Raw genomic sequence first — 25,760 nt, 5'->3', positions numbered from 1 at the left:
CCCCGAAAAGCGCTGGACCGCCAAGCGTTCAACTATAGCCACACTCCTTTAACTACGTCATCGTGTTTGGCGCTAGTTCTTGGACTACGCATACATGGCAGACTTTTGTCGGTATACGTAACTACCGCTTTCTACTAGCTTTGCATAAGAAAAAGCCAAATGCACTTAGAAGTATACATCATCAGCCTTGCACAGACTATTATTATTTCCTTTGAAATCTTCATCATACTTTAGTACTTACGATCAGGGTTGCTAACTCTGAAATGAAAAACAAGCAAGCGCTAAGTGAAAAACAAGCCCAAACCAATCTTATAAAGCCCAACTTACAGAGGACAGGGTTGTTAATGTACTAAGCACAACATTTATTCTACATCAATAAATACATATAAAGATTTCTACAATCTGTCTTCAATGTTTCCTCAATAGAACATTGGATAAAATACAAATAATATACTATACCATGTTTCATACAGTATCTGGTACAGTAAAACATTGACCAATTGTGTTCTCACTGCTATTAAAATGTATTGAATGAGAGTTAATAATTCAAATACTTTATTCATCTACTATGAATGGTGACCAGTCAGGGGCAAATACAAGATTAAAAGCGAATGTAATTAGAATAATACTCAGTTTTCATGCAGTCAGAGGACACACAATTTAACCTTAGGCAATTAATATGTTAACCCTTAAACAGTGTAACATCTTAAATCCTGGAATGGACCCGACTGTGCCCTATATCTGCCAGGCTCAGTGATACTAATATTCTACATACAGACAGAGCACATATAAATATAATGTACAGAGAGAATATTCGGTACAAGATACATACTATAGACAGATGTACTGACACAAGTGACTCCTTTCTCCATTTTACATCCCTCACTGGGGCCCTCAGCTATACCCACACATGGAGATCTGAATTTCATATGTTCTTAAATCCCCAGGCTTCACTCACCTCTTCCCAGTTCTACTGCTTCCTTCAGTTGAGAGTTCCCGCTAACACACACGTACAGCTGATGTCACGGCCAGCAGCGTCCAACACTGAACAAAGCAATAAAGCTTTTTATTTTAAAAAAAAAAAAAAAAGTTGAAAAGAAAAAAAAAAAAGTGCCGAGCTTGTAGAGCCCGAAAACCACCAACCCACGGCAAGCAAAAACCGCAACTTAAAGATAACACTAGCCCAATTCCGCTTAACAAGCGGAATTGGCAACTATGGTTACGATTACTCTTTATTAGCTGAAGAAGGAAGTGGTATGAGCGCCATATTTACTATTGGCAGGAAGCTGCAAACAGCTGCGTTACAGCACATTGCCCACCTTCTATGCGTAGTTCGACGGCCATCTTTTGGTTGGTAAACGATTTTGGTTACTCGTTAAAGGTTTGTGGTGAAGTTTATTAATACTACCTTATGCGTTATCAGATGTTTTAAAATATATTTCCAAGGCGTGTTTTACAGATATTTTAATTACGTTCTTATTAAGGTTTGAGACTATCGCCTGTCAGATATCTCAGCCAATCTGCTTTCACTTAAAAGACATACAACCCTAAAAAGCTTGTATTGCTAGATGTAGAACATCTATATTGCTGTACCACAATGTAAAGTGCTAAAATTAATCACGATAATTTGTGAATTTACCTAAGGAATGTTGCATTTCTGTTATAGCTGGTTATCCTTGAATCCATGTCATTTTTGTCCAGACAGTATATGAATAACCTATATTTTATGAAAACGGAGCTGGAGCAAATCCTGAGTCTTTGGGGGGGAGGGTTATTTAAGCTAATCCCACAAGCAAATAGTGCACATTTGCATGCGAGCCTTAACATCGATAGTATACTGGTCTGTCTCTTGACAATACATGTGAGGAGGTTCTGAGTCATTATCAATATTATTATTATTAGTGAACAGACTGTCTTCATCCACCCTCCACCCTCTGCTCTCAAATGATTATATTCCAGCTCACACATTTGGGACCTTGTGTTTCTGGTTGGTGAAGGCTACAGAGTAAACTTTAACTCTTCAATAAGACCTGTCATCTTCAGAAAATAGTGATCAGATTGTCTTCTTTCTCCCTTTGTTCCTCAATGCCTGTATCACACTTCAAATACTTGGCACATTGTCCTCCTGGTTTGGAGGGTGCAGAGTGAATTTGAACTCCCAATAAGCTCTGCCAATTTAATTCTTATTTTCACAAATAAAGCTTCTATCCTGTCAATCAAGTGAGTCCAGATTTTTTAACATCAACTGCTGGCAGATGCTAGTGTTGTATATCTGGGTGAGGTGAGTAGATGGTTTCACTTTATTGTGTATGTTATTATTTACTTGTCTACTTTATAAACAACTCTTAAATTTAAAATAGTTAAACGTGAGCAACCGGATACCCTTCAGGGGCTGCATGTGGTCCTCTAACCTTAAGAAGGGCAGCACATTAGCTTTAATCTCAGTAATAATTTAAAATAATACATTTAATGAAAGAAAGAGACACATATCTAATAACACATCATATTGTAATTAACTTTTATTATTGCTGTTCATCTGCATTTACCTGGCAAATATTTATTTCAGAGGGCACAATTAAGATGCCGGTGTCTTGTGCTGCTTCTGGATGCAAATCAAGGTACACTCTGGAGGCCAGAGAGAAGGGTATAACATTTCACAGGTAACTTTAACCTCCTGCAGATGTTCAGATGTTCACTGGTTAGATTTTAATTGCTTAGTAGTTTGATTGATGTAGTGGTTAATTTCTATTCATGCTCTTGTTTGTTGTTTTTTTTTTATCACATTTGGTAATAGCAGGTTTGTTGAATGACCATGTGTGTGTTAGGTTTGGACCAGTTTCTACAAAACATAGGAACCAGCAATTTTGTAATAAGTAGTGAGTTGCACATTGTTTCATCATGCCTAACAAGGATGCTCAAGAGATTACATGTATTACAGCCCACATGACCTATGCTCCTCACATTATACTGATTACTGCACAAGGCTGTGGCCCAGTTGAAAGAACTGCCCTTTGCTGCCCCGTAGCACCACTCATCATAACCTCTGCAGATTACTTCACCCCCTGTCACTCTCCTTCAGGGAATCTGTCTTCAGGCACATCGTTTAGCAGTCTAAAACATTATGCTGTTGCTGCAACCAGAACTGCACTCCGTCTCCTAGTTTATGGTGGGTGATTTTAGCAAATTTGGAAGTGCAGCTCTGGAGAATTGTTAGACATTTATGAAAACGAGGAAACAGGAAACCGGTGGTGTTGCCTATAGCAATCAGATGTTTGCTTTCATGTTCTAAACCAGTGGTTTAGAACATGCTTTAGCAGAGAATAAGGTAGATGGGGCAGCCAACTCCCGCGTCACGTGACGCAGGGAGGGTCACGCTACATTTTTATAGTGCAGTTTAGAACGATGATGGGCAACTCCAGAATGCCCCAAGAAGACAAAGGGCCGCACTGAGGAAGAAAGTAGAGCACACTGCACTCACTCCTTCATCAGTACAGCTGGTAACAAACAGTAATAAAACAATAATGGGTAATAATACATACATAGAGGTAAGAAGGCCCTGCTTACAATTGTCGAAGTTGTATAATTGGATGAACGAAAGTATATTGGTTAATATTGTTTTGCCTTGGGTTGCGTACGCCACGTAACACAGATCCGTACGTCACCTAACACAGCGCGTGGTGCGAAAAATACGCACGCACGGGAAAATACGCACGCACACACTCGCATTACAATATTTAGTTATTTATATAATTCATATTCATATTTGTTCCGTTACACTGTAATTTATGAGCAGATAGCATTTGGTGTATTATTAGTTTATATAATAAGATTATATGTGCACTTCAGTGATATATATGGTTCAGGTTGTGGGGAGGGTGGCATGTCTGGTATCATACTGAAACCCTATTCATCAGTAGCTGTCCGGTGCAGTCGGCGAAGAGATCACACATTGCATACTTTAGTTATTGATATTAGGGAATAAACCTTTGTATGATGCTGGCCATGAAAGGAGCAGACCCCCTAGAGGGACGACCCCCACCTTTGGATTCCTTAGATTGAATCAGCCTATGACCTGTTTGCCCTGGAGACACCCTTTGTCTGGACCTATAGAAGCAAGCTACGTCATTTGCATTGTTCTCTGTAACACTGAATGAATATATATGATCACAGCTGCGCTGCCAGCCAGTCTACTCTGACCACAGTTATCTAACAGATATACTGTTCCATTGGGACCCATGGAAGCGCAGCGATTGCAGCGGTATGTATGCATGTATCTTTCGGTATTGGCTGTGCTGTGCTGTACTGTACTGTATTATTTAATAATGTATTGAACTGTTAACTTTTTACATCTGCTAAAATAAATCACTTTGTGCTTTGGAAACACATACAATTGATTGGGCAATGCTTATTTGAAAACGATAAAATTACTTTAATACAATCTATGGGACAATGGTTTGATACACAAGGGTAAGTGCTACATCATATTGAATATTTGTCCAGCTAGAATGCAAAAGTTACAAAGTATTTAGTGGGCTGTATGCTCGGTCACACAACTATGTTGGTCAGAGGGTTGTTGTCTTGTGTTAGCTGTGTAGAGGGTGGTAATAGGGTAACCTAGGGAGATTAAGAGTGTGGTAGAGGAATACTATAAGCTTGTCTGAAGAGGTGGGTTTTCAGAAAACGCTTGATTTGAAGACTAGAGGAAAGTCTTGTGGTGCGAGGGGGTGAATTCCATAAAGTGGGTGCAGCCCGAAAAAGTCCTGTAACCGAGAATGGGAGGAAGTGATTAGAAGAAAGACGCAGATCTTGTGCAGAACAGAGGTGTTGAGTTGGGAGATATTTTGAGACAAGTGAGGAGATGTATGTTGGTGCAATTTTGTTGATGGCCTTGTATCTTAATAGAAGAATTTTATATTGGATTTGTTGAAAAACAGGCAACCAATGTAGAGACTGACAGAGTGGCTCAGCAGATCTAAAACGATTTGCAAGGAAAATTAATCTAGCAGCTGCGTGCAAAATAGATTGTAGGGGCTCGAGTCTGATTTTGGGAAGACCAGTATGGAGGGAATTACAATATTCGATGCGGGAGATGATGATTGCATGAATTAATGTTTTTGCAGTGTCTTGTGTGAGATATAGAGTTGATGTGGGGAACACCTAGGCAACGAGCTTGCGGGATGGGATTTATGGTCATGTTATCAATAGAAATGTCAGGCAGGAAACTTCTGTTGTTGGGTGGGAATATTATAAATTCTGTTTTTGAAAGATTGAGTTTGAGTTGGCGAGAGGACATCCAAGATGAAATGGCAGAAAGACAGTCAGTAATGCGAGACAGCACAGATGGAGAGATCAGGACAGGATGGATAAATTTGTGTATCATCCACATAGAGTTGATACTAAAATCCAAAGGAGCTTATTAGTTTTCCTAGAGAAGTGGTGTAGATAGAGAATATCAGAGGACCTAGGACTTGTGGTACTCCAACTGATGAAGGAGGCGGAGTGGAGGTTGTTCCAGAGAAATTAACACTGAAAGAGCAATTAGATAGAAAGGATGAGAACTAGGATAGTACAGTACCTTGAAGACCTAGGGATTGCAATGTCTGCATGAGGAGAGAGTGATCAACAGTGTTGAATGCAGCAGAGAGATCCAGTAGAATTAGGAGAGAGAAATCGCCTTTATTTATAGCTGTGATCAGATCATTGACAACCTTGGTCAGCGCAGTCTCTGTGGAGTGTTGAGATCGAAAGCCTGATTGAAGAGGATCCAATAGGTTGTTTGCAGAAAGGAAATGTGTAAGGCAAGTGTAGGCAATTCGCTCGAGAAGTTTGGAGGGGCATTGGAGCTGAGAGATGGGGCGGTAATTTGAGAGAGAGTTTGGGTCAGAATTTAGTTTTTAAGAATAGGAGTAATCACTGTGTGCTTGAAAAGATACCAGTAGAGAGAGAGAGATTACAGATTTTAGTTAGAGGTGGAATGAGCACATGAGACAGGGACCTACCAATAGTTTGACAGCAGTGCCTCCATTTCTACAGGAAAAAATCTCAATGTATTTTAATATTGTGTAATACAGGTTCCCGAGATCAAATCCTGTGTTGTTAGATAAATGGTGTCGGGCTATGAAAAGAGCCACAGTCACAGGGGAGTTATGGACGCCTTCCCGATACCAGCGACTTTGCAGCTTGCACTTTCAGCAAAGTTGCTTTGACACCACTGGGCAGACAAAGCGGTTAAGAGATGATGTCATACCCAGCATCTTTAATTTCCCAGAAGAGATACAGGTAAACATGCTCTTTTTTGAATCTCTGCATATCTGACTGCAGCATTTTTTTCTGCTGGTAATAAGTGCAAAGATTATTCACAATCACCAAATGATTGACTACAAATGAGGACTGCTTGTTGCCTTCTGCTTAATGGAATATTATATTCAAACTTTAATTTAGAAACTGTATGTTTTGCAGATTTCTTATTGTTGAATAAAACAAGACTGCTCATACAGTGGCATATATGTCCTTCTGAAAAATATTAATCAATTATGTATTTATGATATGAGAAGGCAGGCATAATGGGCCTGATTCATTAAGGAAAGTAAAGCAAAAAATGAGTAACTTTGCACCTTGGCAAAATCATGTTGCATTGGTGAGGGGAGGTCAATTTAAAATATAAGGACAGATTTATAGTTGGGGTAGGGCATGGCCTAGATCAACTTTAAATTTCAGTGTAAAAATAAAACTATCAAGTATTTGTGTGCTACATGAAATAGCAGCCAGTATTTAAATTATGTGCAAAATAATAAACTAATATGCACCCCTTGCATTGTAACATGGTTTTGTCCTGGAGAAAACATACTATTTTTTTTTGCTTTACTTTCCTTAACGAATCAGGCCCAATAATCTTATTAATTTCATAAAAGTGCATATACGAGAACCAACAAAGAATCCTATTTTGTTCCTACATTAAGGAGCCAAGTGACACAAAATTCAAGAAAAAGTAAAAACATAGGCATTTTCATTAGTGATCCCATTTTAAAAGTACACTTGGATACTTTGCTTTCTATGGTTTTAGCTTGACTTAAGATTGGAGAGACATGTTTCATAAACACTTTCCAGTTACTAAACAGGCTCCTTTAAAAGTTGCTACTGGCCTTCTTGTCCTCTTATACATTCAGAGACTTTGATGGGTTTAAGAAATTACATTTAACAAATTATGAAATTATTGGCTGCCCTGTCTGTGTCAGACAATAAATGTAGGAAAGAATTAAAGATTCTTTGCTAAACATAGATAGGAAAATAGGCAGTATACAGTTAAATTAACATAATCATCAAAATTATGTATAAATGTATGTTTATACATAACTTTAGAAGCATATAGTACATAGTTATTTATTACAAACGTTGGATGGATTATGTACACAAGAAGCTGCATGCCTGACCTGTATGGCAGCACTGAATACTGTTGAATAGAGTTCCTACTTTTGTCATAGGGGCCTATTTAAGAAGCTCCTAAGAGCTGAAAATCCCCCAAAAACAGCTTTATTAGGTAACACTGTGTCCTATTAAAATAGGATCGCACTGTCTTTGTACGCAAAATCAGTCCCCATAGGTTTCTATTTTGCATGATTTACCAAAGATTTTCGGAACTTGTCCCCCAGTGGCTAACGCCATATGAAGATGGCGTTCGCCATTGAAGCCTGTAGGGAGAGCATTGCGGTTTTTCGGATCCCTCTCTGCAGCTTACCTTACCCCTCTGTTACTACCGCAAAGGTGACTTTGCGCATGCGTTACCTTAGGTCATGCATGTTGATATAGACTCTTTTCTGTTTCCAAATCAATTTACAAAACTCTTATTGGCCCTAACTTTGCAAATTGCTTTGCCAGCCCGAGAACTGGGTACACGGTCACCTACATTTTAACTCTGCTGAACTACTTTGATCATTGGCTTAGCATGCAAAGGGGAAATGATTTACTACACAATTTAGAAACAATATGTAAAGCATGAACCATTCCTAAATCTTAATCTTGGTAGACAATATGCTTATTTTCTGCCATGTCATTATATCACTAAACAGAGTTTTGTATTTTTGTTACTGTGCAAAGTGCACAACAAACTGTACCATATATTAAGATCATAAATATGTGTGTAAAATAATAAAAGGAAGATGAGTAGACCAATGTACTTAGTAAATGTTGCAGGATGACTCCTTAATAATTAAAGTTATCTGAATGTGGACAACCCCTTTGGGCAAGTATTTAAAATGAGGGAAAACTGAGGTGATAACTGCATATTACTGTAGAAGCAACAGAAATGTCAGCATTTTGCTTAGCTTTTCTTAAAAAACACTCGTCTTTTTGTTGCTATTTTTGATTTATGCTAATTATTTTTACAATTGATCATTATTTCCTCCAGAAGAATGAAGTCCCTGAAAGCAAAGTCTTTGATGTAACTCCACCATGTAGCAATGACATTCCCATAGTGCTTGAAGCACAAAACGGAGAACCAGATGAGGGCATGACAGCCGTTAACATAGATACTAGTTTGCACTGCCAAGTGCAACTACAGGTATATGGTTTACAGCCTTCATCTCTCTTTATTTGTGATACCAGCTGAAATTATCCTTGAGCTAATGCACCAACTTAAGTACTGTGTCACTCATTTGATTTATAATATGTTTATGTGGAATGAAAATAAATTGTGAAAGGGAGAAGTTTTTTCCGCCCTGGTTTTTATTTATGGAGAACTTTAGAAAAGTTCTAGTTATAGTTGCCTATACCCATCAGATTCTAGTTATCATTTATTTAGTATATTCTGCAGAATGACAGCTAGAATCTGATTGGTTGCTATAGGCAACATCTCCACTTTTTCAAACCTGCAGTTTAGTAAATATAGCCCCTAGTCTTTATTTCAGGCAAATGCGCCCTAAACACCATATAACTTGGCTGCCTATTTCAATAGAGTAAACAAGAAAGTTGGCTATTAAAACAATTCATTTGTTTGTTGCAGCCATTTTAATTTGTATACAGGATTAATTTTGTAAACCACCCTTAAATTGTTTCACCTGAATCTCTGCTGTTATTCTAGGATCACCCATATGTCATACCAGATATTGAAACATTGAAAAAGAAGTTGCAAGCGTCAGAAGATTCAAGAGCCCAGAAAGAGAAGGAACTTAGGAATGCGAAAGACAGAGAGAAGCGCTTACGTCAAACTTTTCTTAGCATTTATCAGGAGCTCAACAAGAGAAACCTACTAAGTTCACAGCTTCTGGAAACTCTCCAACCCTATGAAGGTACATTTAGTACATGAACTACATATCTTTATGAAGTTCATGAACATTATCTGGCCAAAACATTACACAATTATTTTATTCATTGCTATTTAGTTGACTTAGGGCAGATATCTTTATTATTAATTTAAAAGAACAAATTATCTAAGTAATTAAGAAATCTAAAATGCTAAAGGACTGTTTATCTTAAAATATGTAAGTTATTTTATGTAAGATAGCAAATTTGAACATTCCCAGACTGTCATATGTCTGCAGTTCTCTCATGAGAGCATGTTTCTAAGATTGTAATCTGCCTCTAGTAGCTTTCACGTGTATTTGCATAACTGCTACTGGAAATTGTTCACCAAAGGTGAGTGTTAGTGACAGAAAGGGGGTGTAGTGTCAGAGGAGGTATCCTGTTGGCTACGGTAAATCTTGGCTTCACTAATTTCTTTAGAGCCAGTAGTTTGGCAAATGAAGATGAAATTAGATTTCTCTTTTATCTTTGAGGGATTCTCGATATGCTGGGTATAGAGTGTGGTGACAGGAGCTTGGGAACTTTTAAATTTGCCTCCTATAACCTAAGCCCCTCCCCCTCTATACCCCGGAAGCCTCCTGGGTACTTCAGGTTTTTTTTGCAAAGTGTCCGCTGGAGCAGGGCATTTAGTTAATTCTACCATGGGCAGCTTTCTATTTTTATATTTAAACATTATTTTATTTTGTTTTTGCTTCATTTTATTGTGTGGCAGGAGATTTTCTCTTCCTTGCCAGCAACTGCTTACCATGGTTAGCCTTGAGCGGGCAAAAGAGGTGATTGGTGGGTGCATCTTTAGCAGGGACCACTGTAAGTTCATGTGTCCACGCACATCAGAAACATTTACTTGCATGTTCTAGTCTGGGATGGACACCAGTGTCTCCTCAGTTTCCATGTACTGTCCATTTTTGTTTGGGTTCTTCAATTCCAAGATTCATACCAGCATCAGAGGGGATGGCTGTCATTCCTACCTGGATCAGCGGATCAGAGTGGGGCGTTCCCCTACCTTGCAGCAGACTCATGTTCAGGAGATGGGCCAGAGCCTTGAATCTCAGCAGGAGGGTCTTCCCAGGTCTGCTCTTCAATACCCACTACAGATACCATGCTTGGAGGCTGCACACTTCAGTGACTGGCTCATGTGTTTTAAAGGGGACTACTGTATATAGCTACAGTCTAAGAAATACATCGATGTGATAATAAATATACTATATACAAGGATAAATTATCTTGGCGGCCTCCCTGACATCGTGGCTCAGACCATGTTCAGTGCCAAGAAGCTGTTTTGGAGTTCTCTCGGGGTCTGGAAGACCTATACCTCCTGATGCGATGACAAGAGAGTTTACTACCTCCTCATTTCATTTTGGCTAGTTTACTTCTCTTTGCTGGAGGGTCTGGATGTGAATTTTATTCTTAGTTCATTGAAGGTCCACGTGTCTGCCTTATTGGTTTTCTTTTGTGGGAACTGTTTTTGTTCTTTTACTAGACCCGCAGACATTCTTTCAGGGAGCAATGCATGTGCAGCCTCCATACATGTCCACAGTTGCTCCTTGGCATCTTATCCTGTTGCTGACATACTTGCTGCACTTTCCATTTCAAATATTGGGTTCTGTGGAACAAAAGACTGCCTTAGTTCCTCTTGGTTATCTCCAAAACGGGAAGAGTTGGGGGCTGTGTCTTGTAAAAAATGTTTTCCTCTAGATAAGGCTGTCCTTTGGACTAAGCTTTCTTTCTCCATACGATGGTTCCCAGCTTCCATCTGAATCGGAACATTGTGTTTCCAGCCGTAAGATGAGGGTAGGTCTACAGACGAAGAATGCTTTCTTCATCCTCTGTAAGTGTTCTGAGCCTTTAGGACCGAGGTCCATAGGAACAGCGAAGTGCGCAGTACGGATAAGCTGGTACTCCTTTATGATGTCCACGAGAGAAGCTGGCCAACCTATGGGCAGATCACCGCCAGTTGGATTACTTCAGTAATTCAGAATTTTTTGGAGGGCAGGTAAGCCTGTATCTAAATATGTGTTGCACATTCAACCAGGTTGGTGAATACTTTTTGGGCAGTGTGGTTTGGGGCCTCGGCTTTGCAGCTGTGTCAGATGGACACCTGGTCCCTGGTCTTCGGTACATATTTTCCTATGTCCTACTGATGCAACATTTTGTCATCCAAATATGTCAACCTTGGAGAAAAGGTGCTGTACACCATGAATATTGATAGAGACTGCTTTGGGACATTACCAGCGTATCCAGTGTCCCCCCATAGGATGAAGGAGAAAATGGGATTTTTGAACAAAAAAGTAAAAAAAATTCACTGAGTCCAATGAGGGACACTAGACAAGCACTTTTTGCACTCGTGGTTCTTTCTTGTTTCCCTTGTTAAGGTGCTCATTCCGGTCGTTTTGCTGGAGATCCTTGTTCTCTCCTCTCCCTCAAGTTCGTTATTCCTAGTTCAGTCCTTGGGGCTTTGTGAAAATTGTTTACGTTCCCAGCAGGCTTCCAGGGTATAGGGGGAGGGGGAGGTTTGTGGAGGCAAATTTAAAAGTGCCCAATCTCATTCTACTCTATATCCAGCGTATCCATTGTCCCCCATTAGTCTCCGAGAAAAGGATCTAATGTAAGTACAAAAATCCAATTTTTTTGTCACTCATTTTTTTAGGTACAATTATGTCCCCATGCCATATTCTCTGTTTCCTAATGCTTGTTCAAAAATGTTCTGGTAGTTTCTTTAACTATAATATAATTTGAAATGTTCATTTTCTTTTTTCACTCTGTTCCAATGACCCCATATACTGTACTCCGTCAGTGTAATAGATATGAGCCTAGTCCTGCTGACTGTAAACTAGAAAATGATAGTGACCCAGTTTAAGATCCCAATGTCTGCTTACTGAGAAAGTTACAATGTTGGGAACAATGTGCAAGTCAATGTACAGGGCTCATTGTTAGTGTGCTGCCAATATAATTATGATAATTAATGATACAATTATTTAGAATTCTTATGTAATTCCTGGTACTTTCATGAAAAATAGGGACTACATTGGACATAATTTATGTCGGAACTAATTAACTGTGGTAACTACCCTTAATTGTAATGGCACTGAAACAACTGGGAAGGCTTGGACTGACAGTTAAACTCGATGACAAGACAGTTGAGAGTGGGAGTTGAGGGAAGTAAAAGTTATTCCACTCTAAAATTCCCAAAAGAAGTTGCAGGAATTGACAAGGAGAGACCCATTAGTATGTCCAGACACTGAGGAAGAACCCAGAGATTTAATTATTATTATTGGAACCAATGCCAATCTGTTTGGCACACTGACAAGATGGTGTACAAATGTTTCACCCGTATTGTCTGGCGGCATAGCAAAGAAAAGGAAGTGATTGAGACAAAGGCCCAATTACAAATTCTATTTTAATCCGGTATTTGAAAGGAGCGATGCTTCTGTAGATGAGAAAAACGAGGTTAATACCGGAACTAATGAGGAGATGGAATGTTTTTTCCCTAGGAGAATAGAATTTAGGACTAGCTGAGGAAATAGAGCATCACATAAGACTCTAGACCATTTAGAGAATGGTCCTGGAGACTGGCTCCTGCTGACCCAAACAACATGAGAGATCATCTGAAAGCGATCTTAAAAAACTAAGAAATCAGAAAGTCCCTATGCCCCAGATTGTAGTAGCATGAAAGGATAATGGGAAAATAAGGATGTGTATTGACTACAGAACCCTTAAGAAACTGGTCATCTCAGACCAATACACCGTTCCAAAAGTAGATGAAGCGCTGGACTGCCGGCAGGGTAGTCAATGGTTTTCGTTGTTAGATTTGAGAAATGGTTATGTAAGCTTTGCCAGACCAGAGCTATGTAAATAGGTCGTGGTGAGTAATTTTATGACAAAAAATAGCTGCCATTTCAGAGTGGCCAAGACCATCCAATTTGAGAGAACTTTCTTGGGCTTCTGTGGCTATTGTATGCAGTTTGTACAAACTGATTCAAAACTAGCCAAACTACTCACTGACTTCAATAGCGTATACCCGTCTAGCAGAAGAATTTGGCTAAAAAATAAGACTCCATATAAGGTCAATGACCTGTTTTGAGGCAGGTGGACAGAGTCACACAAACTAGCATTCAATGGTCTAAAGGATAGCCTTACTCATGTCCCTGTCTTAGCATATGCAGATTTAAACCTACCTTTTACACTTCATGTAGATGCATCGTATGGAGGATTGGGGGGTGTACTTTATCAACTCCAAGAAGGAAAATAAAAGCCAATTTCTCTTGCATCCTTTGGGGGACATTGGGGTATAGAGTAAGGACAGGTGGGATATAGAGAGGGAGGAGATGGGGCTTAGTTAAGTTAAACAGAAGTTTAAAGTGCCAGGTCGCCCTGCTGTCCCCCAATGGACTAAGAGAAACGGATTTTACGTAAGTATAAAAATCCCATTTTGTTACATCAGTTGGGGATTATCACTAAGTGAACGTAATCTATCCTGCCCACAAACTAGTGTTCCTAGTATTAAAATGGGCAGTGGTGGACAAACTCCATGACTATCTTTATGGAATTCCATTTGAAATACAAACAGAAAACAACCCCCTGACTTATTTTCAGTCCACTGCAAAATTGGATCCAGCTGGACACAGGTGTCTAGCTGAATTAACCATTTATAAATTTACTCTCAAATATCGTCCTGGAAGAGGTAACATTGACGATCACGCCCTGACTAGGTTATGCAATAAAGTTGCTGAGTCTTGGGAGGGATAGTGATTTGAAAAACCTGCTCTAGAGTTCAAAGGGATGTGCCATGAAAACAGACCGGTGATACCACCCGTTCAGGAATGTATCACATCACTGGGTAATAGTGATAAAGCAATTCTTCCACAGTACTGTTAGCTTAGTAGGTTTGAGCTGGGAGCACTACAGAAAATATGTAGCGTACAAATGAAAGAAGACCAGCAGCAAGATCCAACTATTGGACCTATACGATGGGATACCAAACATCTTAGACCGTTAAATCAAGTTTTATACTAAACCCTTGTGAGACTTCATTATTAGACAAACAAAATGAACACCTGGTAGTGAAGGGAGGCCTGCTTTACAGTGAAGTCACTTGTCCTAGTTGGATAAACACGGAGACTAGTGTTACCACTAAAACATGATTCTCAGGTTAATTTAAGTATCAGTATACCAATATTATTACTGAAAATGTAGTGTGTGTGGTAGGAAGAGCTATTATTTAATCCTTAAGACTGGATATGGTGAAATAAATTTCATATATATAGTAGATTCATCATCATCATCATCATCATCATCATCAACATTTATTTATATAGCGCCAGCAAATTCCGTAGCGCTTTACAATTGGGAACAAACATTAATAAGACAATACTGGGTAATACATACAGACAGAGAGGTAAGAGAACCCTGCTCAAAAGCTTACAATCTATAGGACAATGGGAGTTAGAAACACAAGGGCATGTGCTACATCATATTGCACAATGGACCAGCCAGACTGCAAAGGTAAAAGTACTGAGTGGGCTGTGTAGATTAAATTTAAGTAACTGTGACTGACCATAGCGCAACCTGTTCTAATTAAAAGGATTGTACATTGGGTAATGGGTGCAGTGAAGTATAACATATATATATATATATATATATATATATATATATATATATATATATATATTATTCTACAGTGTTATTGTCATAACACCTGCTAATAAAATAAACATTCCTGGTTAATTTGTTACAGTGCCTTATCTAATTAATTGGTAAATCTCTGGAGTACTAATCCCAAATCCGTTCTTATTTCTAAAGAGGTACAATATTTCTAAAAGGTGCACTACTGCTTGGTAACCTGGGCTACCCCTTTTATCCCGGTTACAACTACAAAATACCAAATATGTTGTATGGATTTGGATGCATAGAGATTTAAACAGCATGAATTGAATATGTAAATGCATATTTACATTGTTATAAAAACAAGACTGCTTAGCTGAACAGTATAATATTGCAATGATAGTGAGCTTATACACCTGTGTAACATTAGCATTTCACTTCACTAGACATTCCGCTGGAACTGTTTAGAAAGCCTGAATCAGAGTACACAGCCCAGCAGCGCCTGTTTTCCCTGACTTTACAGCTGAATGACCCTCTGTCGTACAGATACCTGAAGAAGGAAATCAAGTTGCCGCTACCAGGGCCAAGAAGACTCCGTCAGTGAGTATAAAATGTTCGGGAACTTCTCAACACATTTTTCATAATCCCATTGCGACCTCTATATGCTATCCCCATGTTTGTGTGGGTTTCCTCCCATATAAAGACGTATGGATAGGTAAATTGACTGCTGCCACAATTTACCATAGTATATATGTGTGTTTGTGATAGGAAACAGATAGTAAGCTCTGCTGGGACTGATGTGAATGATATTCGTTGTAAAGCGCTTCTTTATATGTAGGCGCTATATAAATAAATTAATAAATATATATATTATGAAAATAGTGTTCTACTTAAAACTTATGCAACAAATTTAATGAAGGGTTTACAAAATAGTTGAGACTACTAAAATTGTGGCATCATTATATTAACAGAAAAGTTACTCAAGACTGCTAATGGATGTGCCTCCTAGAAAGTTAAAATGATCTCTAACATTTTGTTTATTAATTAAATAAAAACAAATGCCTTACTTTAATAAAACTATTTTTTTTTACTAAGACATTAGGGTGTTTTGTTATTTTCCTAATTTGGCTTCACTTAAGGCCCAGAAATGAGGCAAAGTGCAAATATAATTACATTTTTTCAGTTGTTACAGAAGGACCAAGGATCTGATAATGCTCAGATCTTCCTTTTGTACCCAGGCTTCACTCTATGTAATCAGGCTTCCAATGAGTGAAACTGTGGAACACCCTCCACTATTCCATCTGACTCATGTGCGTGGCCCCCACAGATGGACAGACAATATCTTTCACCACACAGTTGCTCAGCTGGAGCACCTCCACACTCCCCTGGAGAGTGAGGAACTTCAGCTCTCCAGCATCCACACCCGTCAGATGCTCTCCCTTATTGTTTGTTCAGTAATAAAAAACGACCCCCACCCCTTTCAAGCTCTGACTCCGAGGACAAGGGATTCTTCTAGGGTTGCAGCAAAATAAAATTCTCTTGAGACAAAGCCTCCTCTTAGTAAGGTTTTTTCAACCTTTTTTGTATTTTTAGAGGATCCCTAGTCAAGTGGGTGGAGCCATAGTGGTGGTTGAAAAACACCTCTGATGCCGGTTACAACAGATGATCTTCCAGAGCTACAGTGAATTTTGCTAATCTGACCCAATCAAATTCACCTTGCAGGACATAGCATTGTTCACATTTTCCAGAGCACTAAAAGTGTTACATGGAGTGATGATTCCATTGAACTTCATTGGAATGTTTCAAAGGGGTGTTATGTAATCCTTTTTGTAGTCCTGAAATAGGAAGGTTTAGTTTCTTATTTTGGACCTGACTCCCCTCAACAACTTTGATTCCATTTTGAAGCAGAAAATTCTTGCAGAGTTCAGTGGTGGTGTCCATGAATAGTAGGGTTTTCTCTCCTATATAGATAAAGGATGCTTATCCTCACATCTATCTATCACACCTTCTTTTTGCAGTGCAGGATCAGCACTTCCAATTTATAGTACTCCCTTGTGGCCTGTAGAGTGTTTTACACAGCTAATTGTGGTACTGGGGGGTTCACTGTGGTATCCAACTTGGAAGACCTTTTGAGCAAGTCGCCATCCAGAGAGGAGAAAACAGTCAGCCTGCACTTACTTCTGACTACCTGGTCAAACTTCTGCGTGTTGACTAGGCACCAGAATCCCCCTATGTTTCCGGTGGAAAGAATTACTTTTCTGGGTTTGGCCTTCAACACTTCTTCGACCAAAGTATTTATTCCCCCAGGAAGCAGATCTCTGTGTTTCATTACTCACTTTCAACTCCCCACTATCAACATATGTTGCCAGCACTCAGGTCCTGTACCTGATGGTGGTGACCGCTCTGTGAGATCACCACCATTCTCAGAGTGGAGAACTGGCTTGCAAATGAAAGTCATAGAAAGATGGACTGTGGCGAATGGCTCTCCGTCCAGACCTATTTCTTCAGCTTGCATTCAAGTGGAGAACCCCTGAAGTGGATCTAATGGTTTTTTGGCACAACGACAAAGTTTTGTGGTTCATAGCACGTTGCCTGGGTGACTTAGTATTTTTCAACCCTGTCCATTATGGTAGTTTCCTGACAATAGTGTCTGTACAACTTTCCTCATGCGGCCACGCATCCAGGTACTCAGGAGGGTGAGAGGGAGGCAGTTTTGGCTATGCTGGTAGCCACAGACTGTACCAGAAGGGTCCAGCATTCAGAGGTCATGGCTCTAATTCCTGACAAACCCTGGTACCTTCCTTAACTAAATATGCTTTCTTGAGATCTGGTGCTGCACATGGCTTTAATTATGTGACTGTGGAGGCCACATTCCTTAGAAAATATTACTCTTTTGGCTACCACATCCAAACTATGTTCTTGCCAATAAAAGGGTCGGCCACTTTGGGGCTGGGTCTGAGTTCCCTAAAGGTACAGGTTTTGTTGGTGGAGGTCCTTTTTCAGCATCCCCTGGCCTTCATTTCACTCATTAGGACAAGGGGTGACTCATGTAGCTTTTTCATGTCATTTTACCCCTATTCCTCCAATCCTCAGGAAGTGACTCTTCACTTTGGATGAAGTACGTGTTTTGAAGACTTTTCTCCAAGCTATTGCTTTACTCACATGTTCTGAATCTCTCTGATTCCTTTTCTGGACCACATAGGGGCAGCGCGGCAATTAGGTTATCTTTCTCTTGCTGGATACTTTGGCTTATTGTTAAAGAATGTTCATGTTGTTTCATGAATAAGGTCCTTCTCTTCAGGATCACATCCAGCTCTGTGGGCATGTACTGAAGTTTCAAACATCATCATTGTTTCAAGCTGCATTTGGTGGCCTAGACGGATTCCAACATTGGGCACATGATGTGGCAGTGGGGTAGGAGCTTCTGGCATATTTGGTTTTTTTCCACCTATTTGCCATTAAATCCCTTTCTCATTTTGATTTATTTCGGGTATAGGGTATTTTTCAACCCTTGTATATATTTTTGTGTCTGTATGTTTTCATCTGTGGTTTGACCTCTGGAAATAAATTGTTTCTATTTCATTGTTTGTCATTTGGTCTATTTCCTCATAAATTGTCTTTGGTCATGCCTTGGGTGTGTGGCCTGGAAGAGGAGGAGTTTGTAACTTTTACTTTTTTTCCAATCTTCTGCAGGTAAGATTTATGCCCATCATCCTGCGTTCCCCAATCTATCTATTTATATTGATAGTATTTTACTTGGTTTTCACAGAGCCACTAATCAGCAGCTGATCCACACCTATTAAATTACTTACTGCACCATCAAATAGTTTTGATTCTGTATTTAATCAGTAAGTACAAAAATGCAGTAATTATGATCTGCCATGCTCTGGTCTGTCACAATTTACAAGTTAACATAATTAAAAACATACCAGAAAGTTGAATATAACCACATGGGAAAATGGTCTAGTGGCATGGGATGCATCTGTCATTGGTAGCATGAACAGTTAGAGAATTGAAGTTGTAGTAGGCGGCTGGCAAAGATGGCCAAATAAAAAAACCTAAGTTGTTTCACAACCTGTATTGAGAAAAGGCATAAAACAATGACTAGCTTATCCATTGTTAGACAGAAGTTATAGCTTAAAACAAATGTAGTTATGGGCGAGGGAATTGTGTTTAAAATGTGAGGGAAATACGCTGACCTATGCCAAATAGAGTATTACATTGGACTGAAAAGATTATTTGTATATGGGAGATTTGTATAAGAAAATAGAGCAGAGTTATGAGGATGTGTTAAATAGGAAGAGATGGCAGTGATGAAGATAGGTGTACAGTGATGATGGAAAAAAAGCTATGAAAGGTCGATTTCAAGTGTGAAGAGATGAAGATCCACATTTTACATGAACACCATGGCAACATCTCGTTCATTGTGATTTTTGTTATCCCAACATTTCAGAATAAGAATTCTTTTCTGGAGGCATAGTTATTTATTAGTCATCTAGTTCTACACTTTCTGTATTTTTGGACATTTCAGATCAAGCTGTTTTTTGATCTTTAACCATAGTGTCATCGGATTTGTACTTGTTGCTATCATCCCATTATATTTGTTTAAGTGACACTGTATAAACTTTTATTTTCCTAGGTGGTTGAAGTCCGACAGAGAGAGTCCTGGACTTAATTCTTCAGTCCTAGAAGCATTGCTTCAGAAAAAGCAAACACACCCACATCTATACACACGGACATGTATTGTTGTGGATACATTGTCTCTGCAGCAAAACGTTACCTTTAATTCACAGCAAAATGAGTTTGTCGGTTTTGTGAACTTGGGCACAGGGGGAGTTGGAAGTGGAAGCCAAGAGGTGGCCAATGAAGTACTGATGTTCATGCTTGTGGGAACTTCTGGTCACTGGAAATCTCCTGTTGCCTATTTTTTTGTTAAATCCTTAACACCACAAGCACAAAAGCAACTTCTTGTTCATGTTCTGCAGGAACTGTGCGAGAACGGTATTGAAATAGTTGCTGTATTGATGGAAAGAAATCCACGTAATGAAGAAATGTGCACGTTGCTTGGCTGTGCCTTTACAGATCCCTGTCAGCTACAGACACACTTCTCTTTGCCCAACAGTGATTACAAACATTATGTTGTGTTTGATGTGTGTTATGAACTACAAACTGTCACTGATACAATAGAAGAGTTGGGTTCTATACAGAGTGCAGATGGAGTAATTATGTGGCAGTATATTAATGATCTGATGAACATACACAAAACTACCTGTATGTTCCCTCAGCTTGCGAAATTGTCATTGTTGGTTAACAAGTTAAGTGATACTGTTGCCAATGCTCTAAAATTTATTCAGGAGTTAAACACTGAAGAATTTGATGGATTCCGGGCCATTGTTAGTTTTATTCAGGTAGGTTTACCATTTACATTCTATTGTATTGATTTTTATTTTAAAGGAAGCATGAAAAAGAAAATAAATTGAAACTACAAACACCATTTTTAGGCAACTCAAGTCTCAAAGCTTGCCCCGACCATGAGTTACACACATGATGATAGAAAGGTGAATACTCATGAAAGTGGTATAGAGAGAAACTGGGTTGAGAAGTGGAGTTATTTGAGAAATTATATTGTTGTTCTTTTCTCAACTTCATTTGTATTGTAAGTATAGTTTGACTTTTTTGTGCCAGATAAGGGAAAATGGACAATATTTTACTTCCAAAAAGACTAATGTGGATGGTTACATACATAATATTTTTTATTATATAACATAGTAGATGTTTGTTTGCAACGTTATACTGCCAATACTCATACATTATGAGAAAACTCTGTAAAATCATTAGAGGAAAGAAGGATAAAGATGAAAAGGGTATTCACTGATGCTGAAAATTACTATGAAAGGGTTATTTGCAGTGTGAAGTGATGAAGATCCACACATGCCACTTCATGTAATATGATTTAATTCTGACATTTCGGGATAAGAATCCCTTAACGGTGCCAAAATGTGTATTTAGTAAAAGGCAGCAGACAAACATGAGTATGAAAGAATATAATTTCCAACGAAAGTTAAGACTTGGTTCAAGCAAACAAATTTTGTAGCAGATCTGCAAACAATAGTCTTCTAAGAAGTCATTCCCAATAGTAATGTCTCAGGGCTCCAGTTACATTAGACAAGTGCATCTATCCTGTGAAACAACAGATTAGCTCATAATCTGGGTTTACATCTTTGTTCGTTTGAATGATTCTAAACGTTTCTCAATAACAAAGTTACATCTGCAACCTGTTAATATTTTCTATGGACAGAGCATGGTTTTCTTGTAAGTTGTTGATGTTTTTGGAAACAAGATGTTTAAGTGTTGCAGTGATCTGTCATGTGAAGAAGACACATCACTGTTATAGTACAGCACAAATAATTTGCTAGCTGTATTTACTACAAAATTATCCATGCAAACTCAGCATTAGCTTAAAAAGTATTAGCATTATTGTAAAATGAATTGGTGTTGTGGTCTGCTGATATGCTTAAACTGTTGTTTTACTTACATTTTTAGATTATTGGTAGGTTGTTTGACATATTCAATAGCAGCAGTGTGCGGATACAAGGTGACAAAGGCCCTGTAAATCATGCTAACCTTGAACAAAAACTCCAAATCCTGCAAGAGACTCGCGAATACTTATTAACTCTTATGACCTGTGACAATGTTTTCCTCTTCCAAACATCGAGGTAACAAATAATGCAATCAAACAGAAGCTCTTCTTAAAACTTTATTTTTATGTATGTGTGCATGTAGTTATAAGTGTATTTATATGGGACCACACAGTGTGTACAGCTCCTTACACAATTATAAGAAATTATAGAAAACTGAAATAATGAGTGAAACAAAAAAATACTTATGGGCTTAGGTCCCTATATAAAGAGTGTGCAATCTAACATATCTGGGTAATCCTGCACTACTGCCATCTATGTATTATTATCCAGAAGAGTTTCTATTCTCGAGCTATATCTTCCCATTGCACATTTTGGCTGTTTTCAATTCCTTGTATTAAAGCTGCATTATCTGTGTTAAATCTTCAGTTTAGTTGTTATAGATTGCAGTACAAATCTTTGAAAAGAGAAGGAAGAGGCAGTGTTAATTGTACCTATCCGCCTATGCACAATTCAGGTAAACATTTTGACGTCTGAAGTTTGTGCCTCTATGAAGTGCATTTTAAAATGGATGTTCTGCTCACAAAATGGCTGCTTATTTGTGCGTGCAGAGGACAGTTGTATGTTAAAGGATTTATACAGAAAACAATGCATGCTTTGACATTTATGAGCATTTTGCAGATTTCTTATAGCTTAGAAAAAGATGTACATTTAATTATACCGTGCAAACTTTTTTATGCTAATGGGGTACTAGAGAACCATGTTCTATTAGTGTCCTTAGGTAACACTCTATTTCACTAAACTTGTGCAAGTAGCCCACCTGCATTAATAACTGCAATTAAACATATAGGGGGCTCACTTAGAGTTGGACATATGTGTTTTTTGGTTTTTTTTTCCCATTCTGCGCAAGCTCACCAAAAATACAAACCCATACGCTCGTATATAGGCCATATATAGTTAATTTGCATTGATGACTTGCTTTTCCTTGCGCTGAATACAATTGTATCCAATAGAGAGAGTCCCGAAAAGCTGTATGTAAATTCTGGGCAAAGAACATAAATAACTCCAATTTAAAAGCTTGTAAGAAAAGTAGAAGTTTTCCCAACAATAAATCAAATACATGTTTTTCATTTTTTTTCTTTTGTTTCAGACATGAAAACGCTGACATATGTCCGTAGTGATAAACATATATTACTGTCCTTTCTCCTTTTAGAGCATGGTGCACTGTCGGTCTCCTTGTGAATATTACTTCGATCACAGAGCTGTTACCATATCTTTTGATGGACCAAGATTATGTCACCACCTACAGGTTCCAGACACATCACCTCAAAGAGTTTTTCAACAGCATCAGAAATACATGTGGTACTGTTTTTTATTTGCTTTATCTGTGCAGTCTATTGAAGTAAATACATTGGGGAGATTCATGAGATTCATGCAAATGGAAAATAAATGTGGTGTTCACAGTAAACAAATAATAAAATAATAATGTAATTTTTGTAGTGCAGTTTAGAAAACGAAAGCAAAGATCTGCAATGGGCAGTACCTCCTTTTTCCTTTAAACAAGTCATTTTTAACAAATGTTCCCCCATATTGTAAACGAATCAGCCATTGGTTTGTCTCTCTTTCAACAGGTAGCACAGCATGCTATTATTTACATTGTCGGGCACAGGTTGTATAAGCATGCTGTAAATTATATATAATTGGTCACAACTGTATAAAAAATTGGAGGTATTTCTGCATCAACGTGAAACACAGACATTACTCTGGGGCTAAGCTCTACCAACAGGAGACCTGCATTTTATGAAAATCTCCATCAGTGCTAGCTTAACCTCTCCCAGGCAGGGTCAGTTCTACCAGAGTCCTCAGACACAGGAGTGGGCTTGGGCTCTGCCAGGTCTTCACTTGCTTTCTTTTTTTCTCTGAAGAATTTTATTTCTTTGAAATCTCTGCATGTGCCTTATTGTCAACACCTAGAGCATGATAGAGGAATAGCTTCTGCCATCCCCCCACCATCCAACCGCTCCATGCAGTACCGTCCTTTATTAGGATACTTTCTATGTCTTGGCCTGGTACACACACTTATGGTTTTACCTAGTAAGAGAGATGTTGGAGCAGTGCAAGCATTTATCACTTATGGCGAGGCAGGCTTGTATTGTTTCCCCAACAGCCACTCTTTACAGTGTACACATTCAACTAACAGAGTGCCATTGGTTTCTTTATATTGTGTGGGTGTGTGTGTGTTTTTTATATATATATATATATATATATATATATATATATATATATACAGTCAAGTCCATAAATATTGGGACATCGACACAATTCTCATATTTTGGGCTCTATACACCACCACAATGGATTTGAAATGAAACTAACAAGATGTGCTTTAACTGCAGACTTTCAGCTTTAATTTGAGGGAAATTACATCCAAATCAGGTGAACAGTATAGGAATTACAACGGTTTATATATGTGCCTCCCACTTTTTAAGGGACCAAAAGTAATGGGACAAACTAAACAATCCTACATCAAACTTTCACTTTTTAATACTTTGTTGTAAATCCTTTGCAGTCAATTACAGCCTGAAGTCTGGAACACATAGACATCACCAGACGCTGGGTTTCATCCCTGGTTATGCTCTGCCAGGCCTCTACTGCAAATGTCTTTAGTTCCTGCTTGTTCTTGGGGCATTTTCCATTCAGTTTTGTCTTTATCAAGTGAAATGCATGCTCGTTCCACATATTGCAATATATGTTAAACTGACCAACTCAAGTCAAAGTCTTCCCATTCTGGTCAGTTCTAACATGATCAAATGCTATGCAATTTTATCTGGGCTTAAGGCTTACCTGCAGACAGCTTTTAAAGGCAAGTCTTTCCCTAGCACTAGCAGCCATGGGAGACCTTTTATTTATTTATATTTATATATATATATATATATATATATATATATATATATATATATATATATATATATATATATATATCTGCATCATAGATATAATATGCGCATGGTGAATGCAGGTATGACAAAATTCCAATCTATGTTGTCATGAAGTGTCCTCTACTAAATATATACTTAAATGTCTGAACAGTGTATTGTCGATTTCATAGAATTTTTTCTTCTTTTAGGTGGCTCACATTTAAACCCTACAGCACTTGATGTGAAGTTTGCAGTAGAAAAGCTGTTGTCAGAGGGTGGATTTATTGATCTGTGTGTGAAGAATAAGGTCTGCTTTGTACATAAAAGTATTGGATGGAACCTCCCTGGTTATCTGCAGAACATCCCCTGTCCATTTGAAGAGACAAGTATTAGGCTTCCTGGTCATATCTATTCATCATGCTTGCTAGATGTGACTGTTAACAATTCTGAAATGTTCATTGCAGGCTGGGTTGTAAGGAAAGCTTTCCGCCAGCTCTCCTGCAATAAGTGCAGGTGGGCTCTTGTAACTGATGATCGACCCCAAGATTTTACAAGCGCTTACCACTTACTGCAAGTTAAGGGAGGTACCACTCATTTTGTGCCATCAAATGGAACATTCAAAACTGTGCAAACGGCAGAGAAGGAACTGTATCACATGCTGAAATATGACTATTATAGGCACAGTGCTTCTGCCCTTATGTTGGAGTACCATGTACTGTTAACATTAGGTCCAACAGATATATTTAACCTTAAAGAACACATAGCACAAACGGAGCTGAACATCGACAATCATCACTTTCATCTAGTACGCTTGCTCACTTCTCTGTACTATGCACTAAGAAAACCCTATATCGCCAAAATAACTGAAGCAAATAAACTGCAAGCTCTTGTGAAACAAACTCTAACCAGATCTCAAGAATAAATTACACTCAAGTGTCTACAAAATCCATGTTAAGAACAAACCAAATTTCAGAATGTGAGTGTTAATCATACTTGCCTACTTTGAGTTGGAGGCCTCCCACAGACTCCTGATAGGGGGCGTGGTGGGATGGGGTGGGGCATGGTCAGTTGTGTCATTTTGGCCCTGCCCTGTGATAAAATCCCAATTTTGTTGCTGGGGGGATAGGGCCCAAAGTGACGCGATTCACATCATTTTGGCTGCTGAATTGCAGAATGCAGGACACTTGTCTGCTCTCCCAGGAGTGGGCAAGTATGGTGTTAATGCTGCTTAAAGATTGCTCTTAAACTGTTGTAGCTCAAGTACTATGTTTATTGCAAATGCTAAATAAACTACTATTTATCAGTG

General features: G+C 38.6%; 2 protein-coding genes across 4 annotated transcripts in view; one reads left to right on the top strand and one right to left on the bottom strand.

The window, feature by feature from the left end:
* MCM10 (minichromosome maintenance 10 replication initiation factor) overlaps positions 1-1,767 on the bottom strand; it is a 76,822-nt gene extending 75,055 nt beyond the window's left edge. Inside the window, exon 1 of one of the 2 annotated variants that reach the window (XM_075208655.1) lies at positions 1,640-1,767. The gene's annotated coding sequence lies outside the window, so the exon portion shown is untranslated. Of the gene's footprint in view, positions 1-958; positions 1,070-1,639 lie in introns of those variants that run through there. The other variant, XM_075208654.1, reaches the window with a different exon arrangement.
* THAP9 (THAP domain containing 9) lies at positions 1,272-25,760 on the top strand. Of its 2 annotated transcripts, none has more exons than XM_075208653.1 (10): positions 1,272-1,381; positions 2,567-2,660; positions 6,072-6,279; positions 8,408-8,557; positions 9,077-9,284; positions 15,345-15,498; positions 19,538-20,306; positions 21,442-21,614; positions 22,750-22,898; positions 24,664-25,760. In XM_075208653.1, the coding sequence occupies exons 2-10, from the start codon at positions 2,581-2,583 to the stop codon at positions 25,374-25,376; spliced, it is 2,604 nt and encodes an 867-aa protein (XP_075064754.1). In that variant the 5' UTR covers positions 1,272-1,381; positions 2,567-2,580; the 3' UTR covers positions 25,377-25,760. The 2 variants fall into 2 exon arrangements, with proteins under 2 accessions (XP_075064754.1, XP_075064753.1); XM_075208652.1 differs by having other exon boundaries at positions 8,405-8,557.

This window comes from Mixophyes fleayi, chromosome 4 (assembly GCF_038048845.1).
Source record: "Mixophyes fleayi isolate aMixFle1 chromosome 4, aMixFle1.hap1, whole genome shotgun sequence".
Taxonomy (NCBI): Eukaryota; Metazoa; Chordata; class Amphibia; order Anura; family Limnodynastidae; genus Mixophyes; species Mixophyes fleayi.
Note: the sequence above shows the minus strand (reverse complement) of the source record. Positions and strands in the feature narration are given on the sequence as shown.

Excerpts from the sequence above, each read along its gene's own strand:
- THAP9 (XM_075208652.1), top strand. The coding sequence starts at position 2,581 with ATGCCGGTGTCTTGTGCTGCTTCTGGATGCAAATCAAGGTACACTCTG. Across the intron at positions 8,558-9,076 it reads ACTGCCAAGTGCAACTACAG|GATCACCCATATGTCATACC; the intron begins GTATATGGTTTA and ends CTGTTATTCTAG. Across the intron at positions 15,499-19,537 it reads GGGCCAAGAAGACTCCGTCA|GTGGTTGAAGTCCGACAGAG; the intron begins GTGAGTATAAAA and ends TTATTTTCCTAG.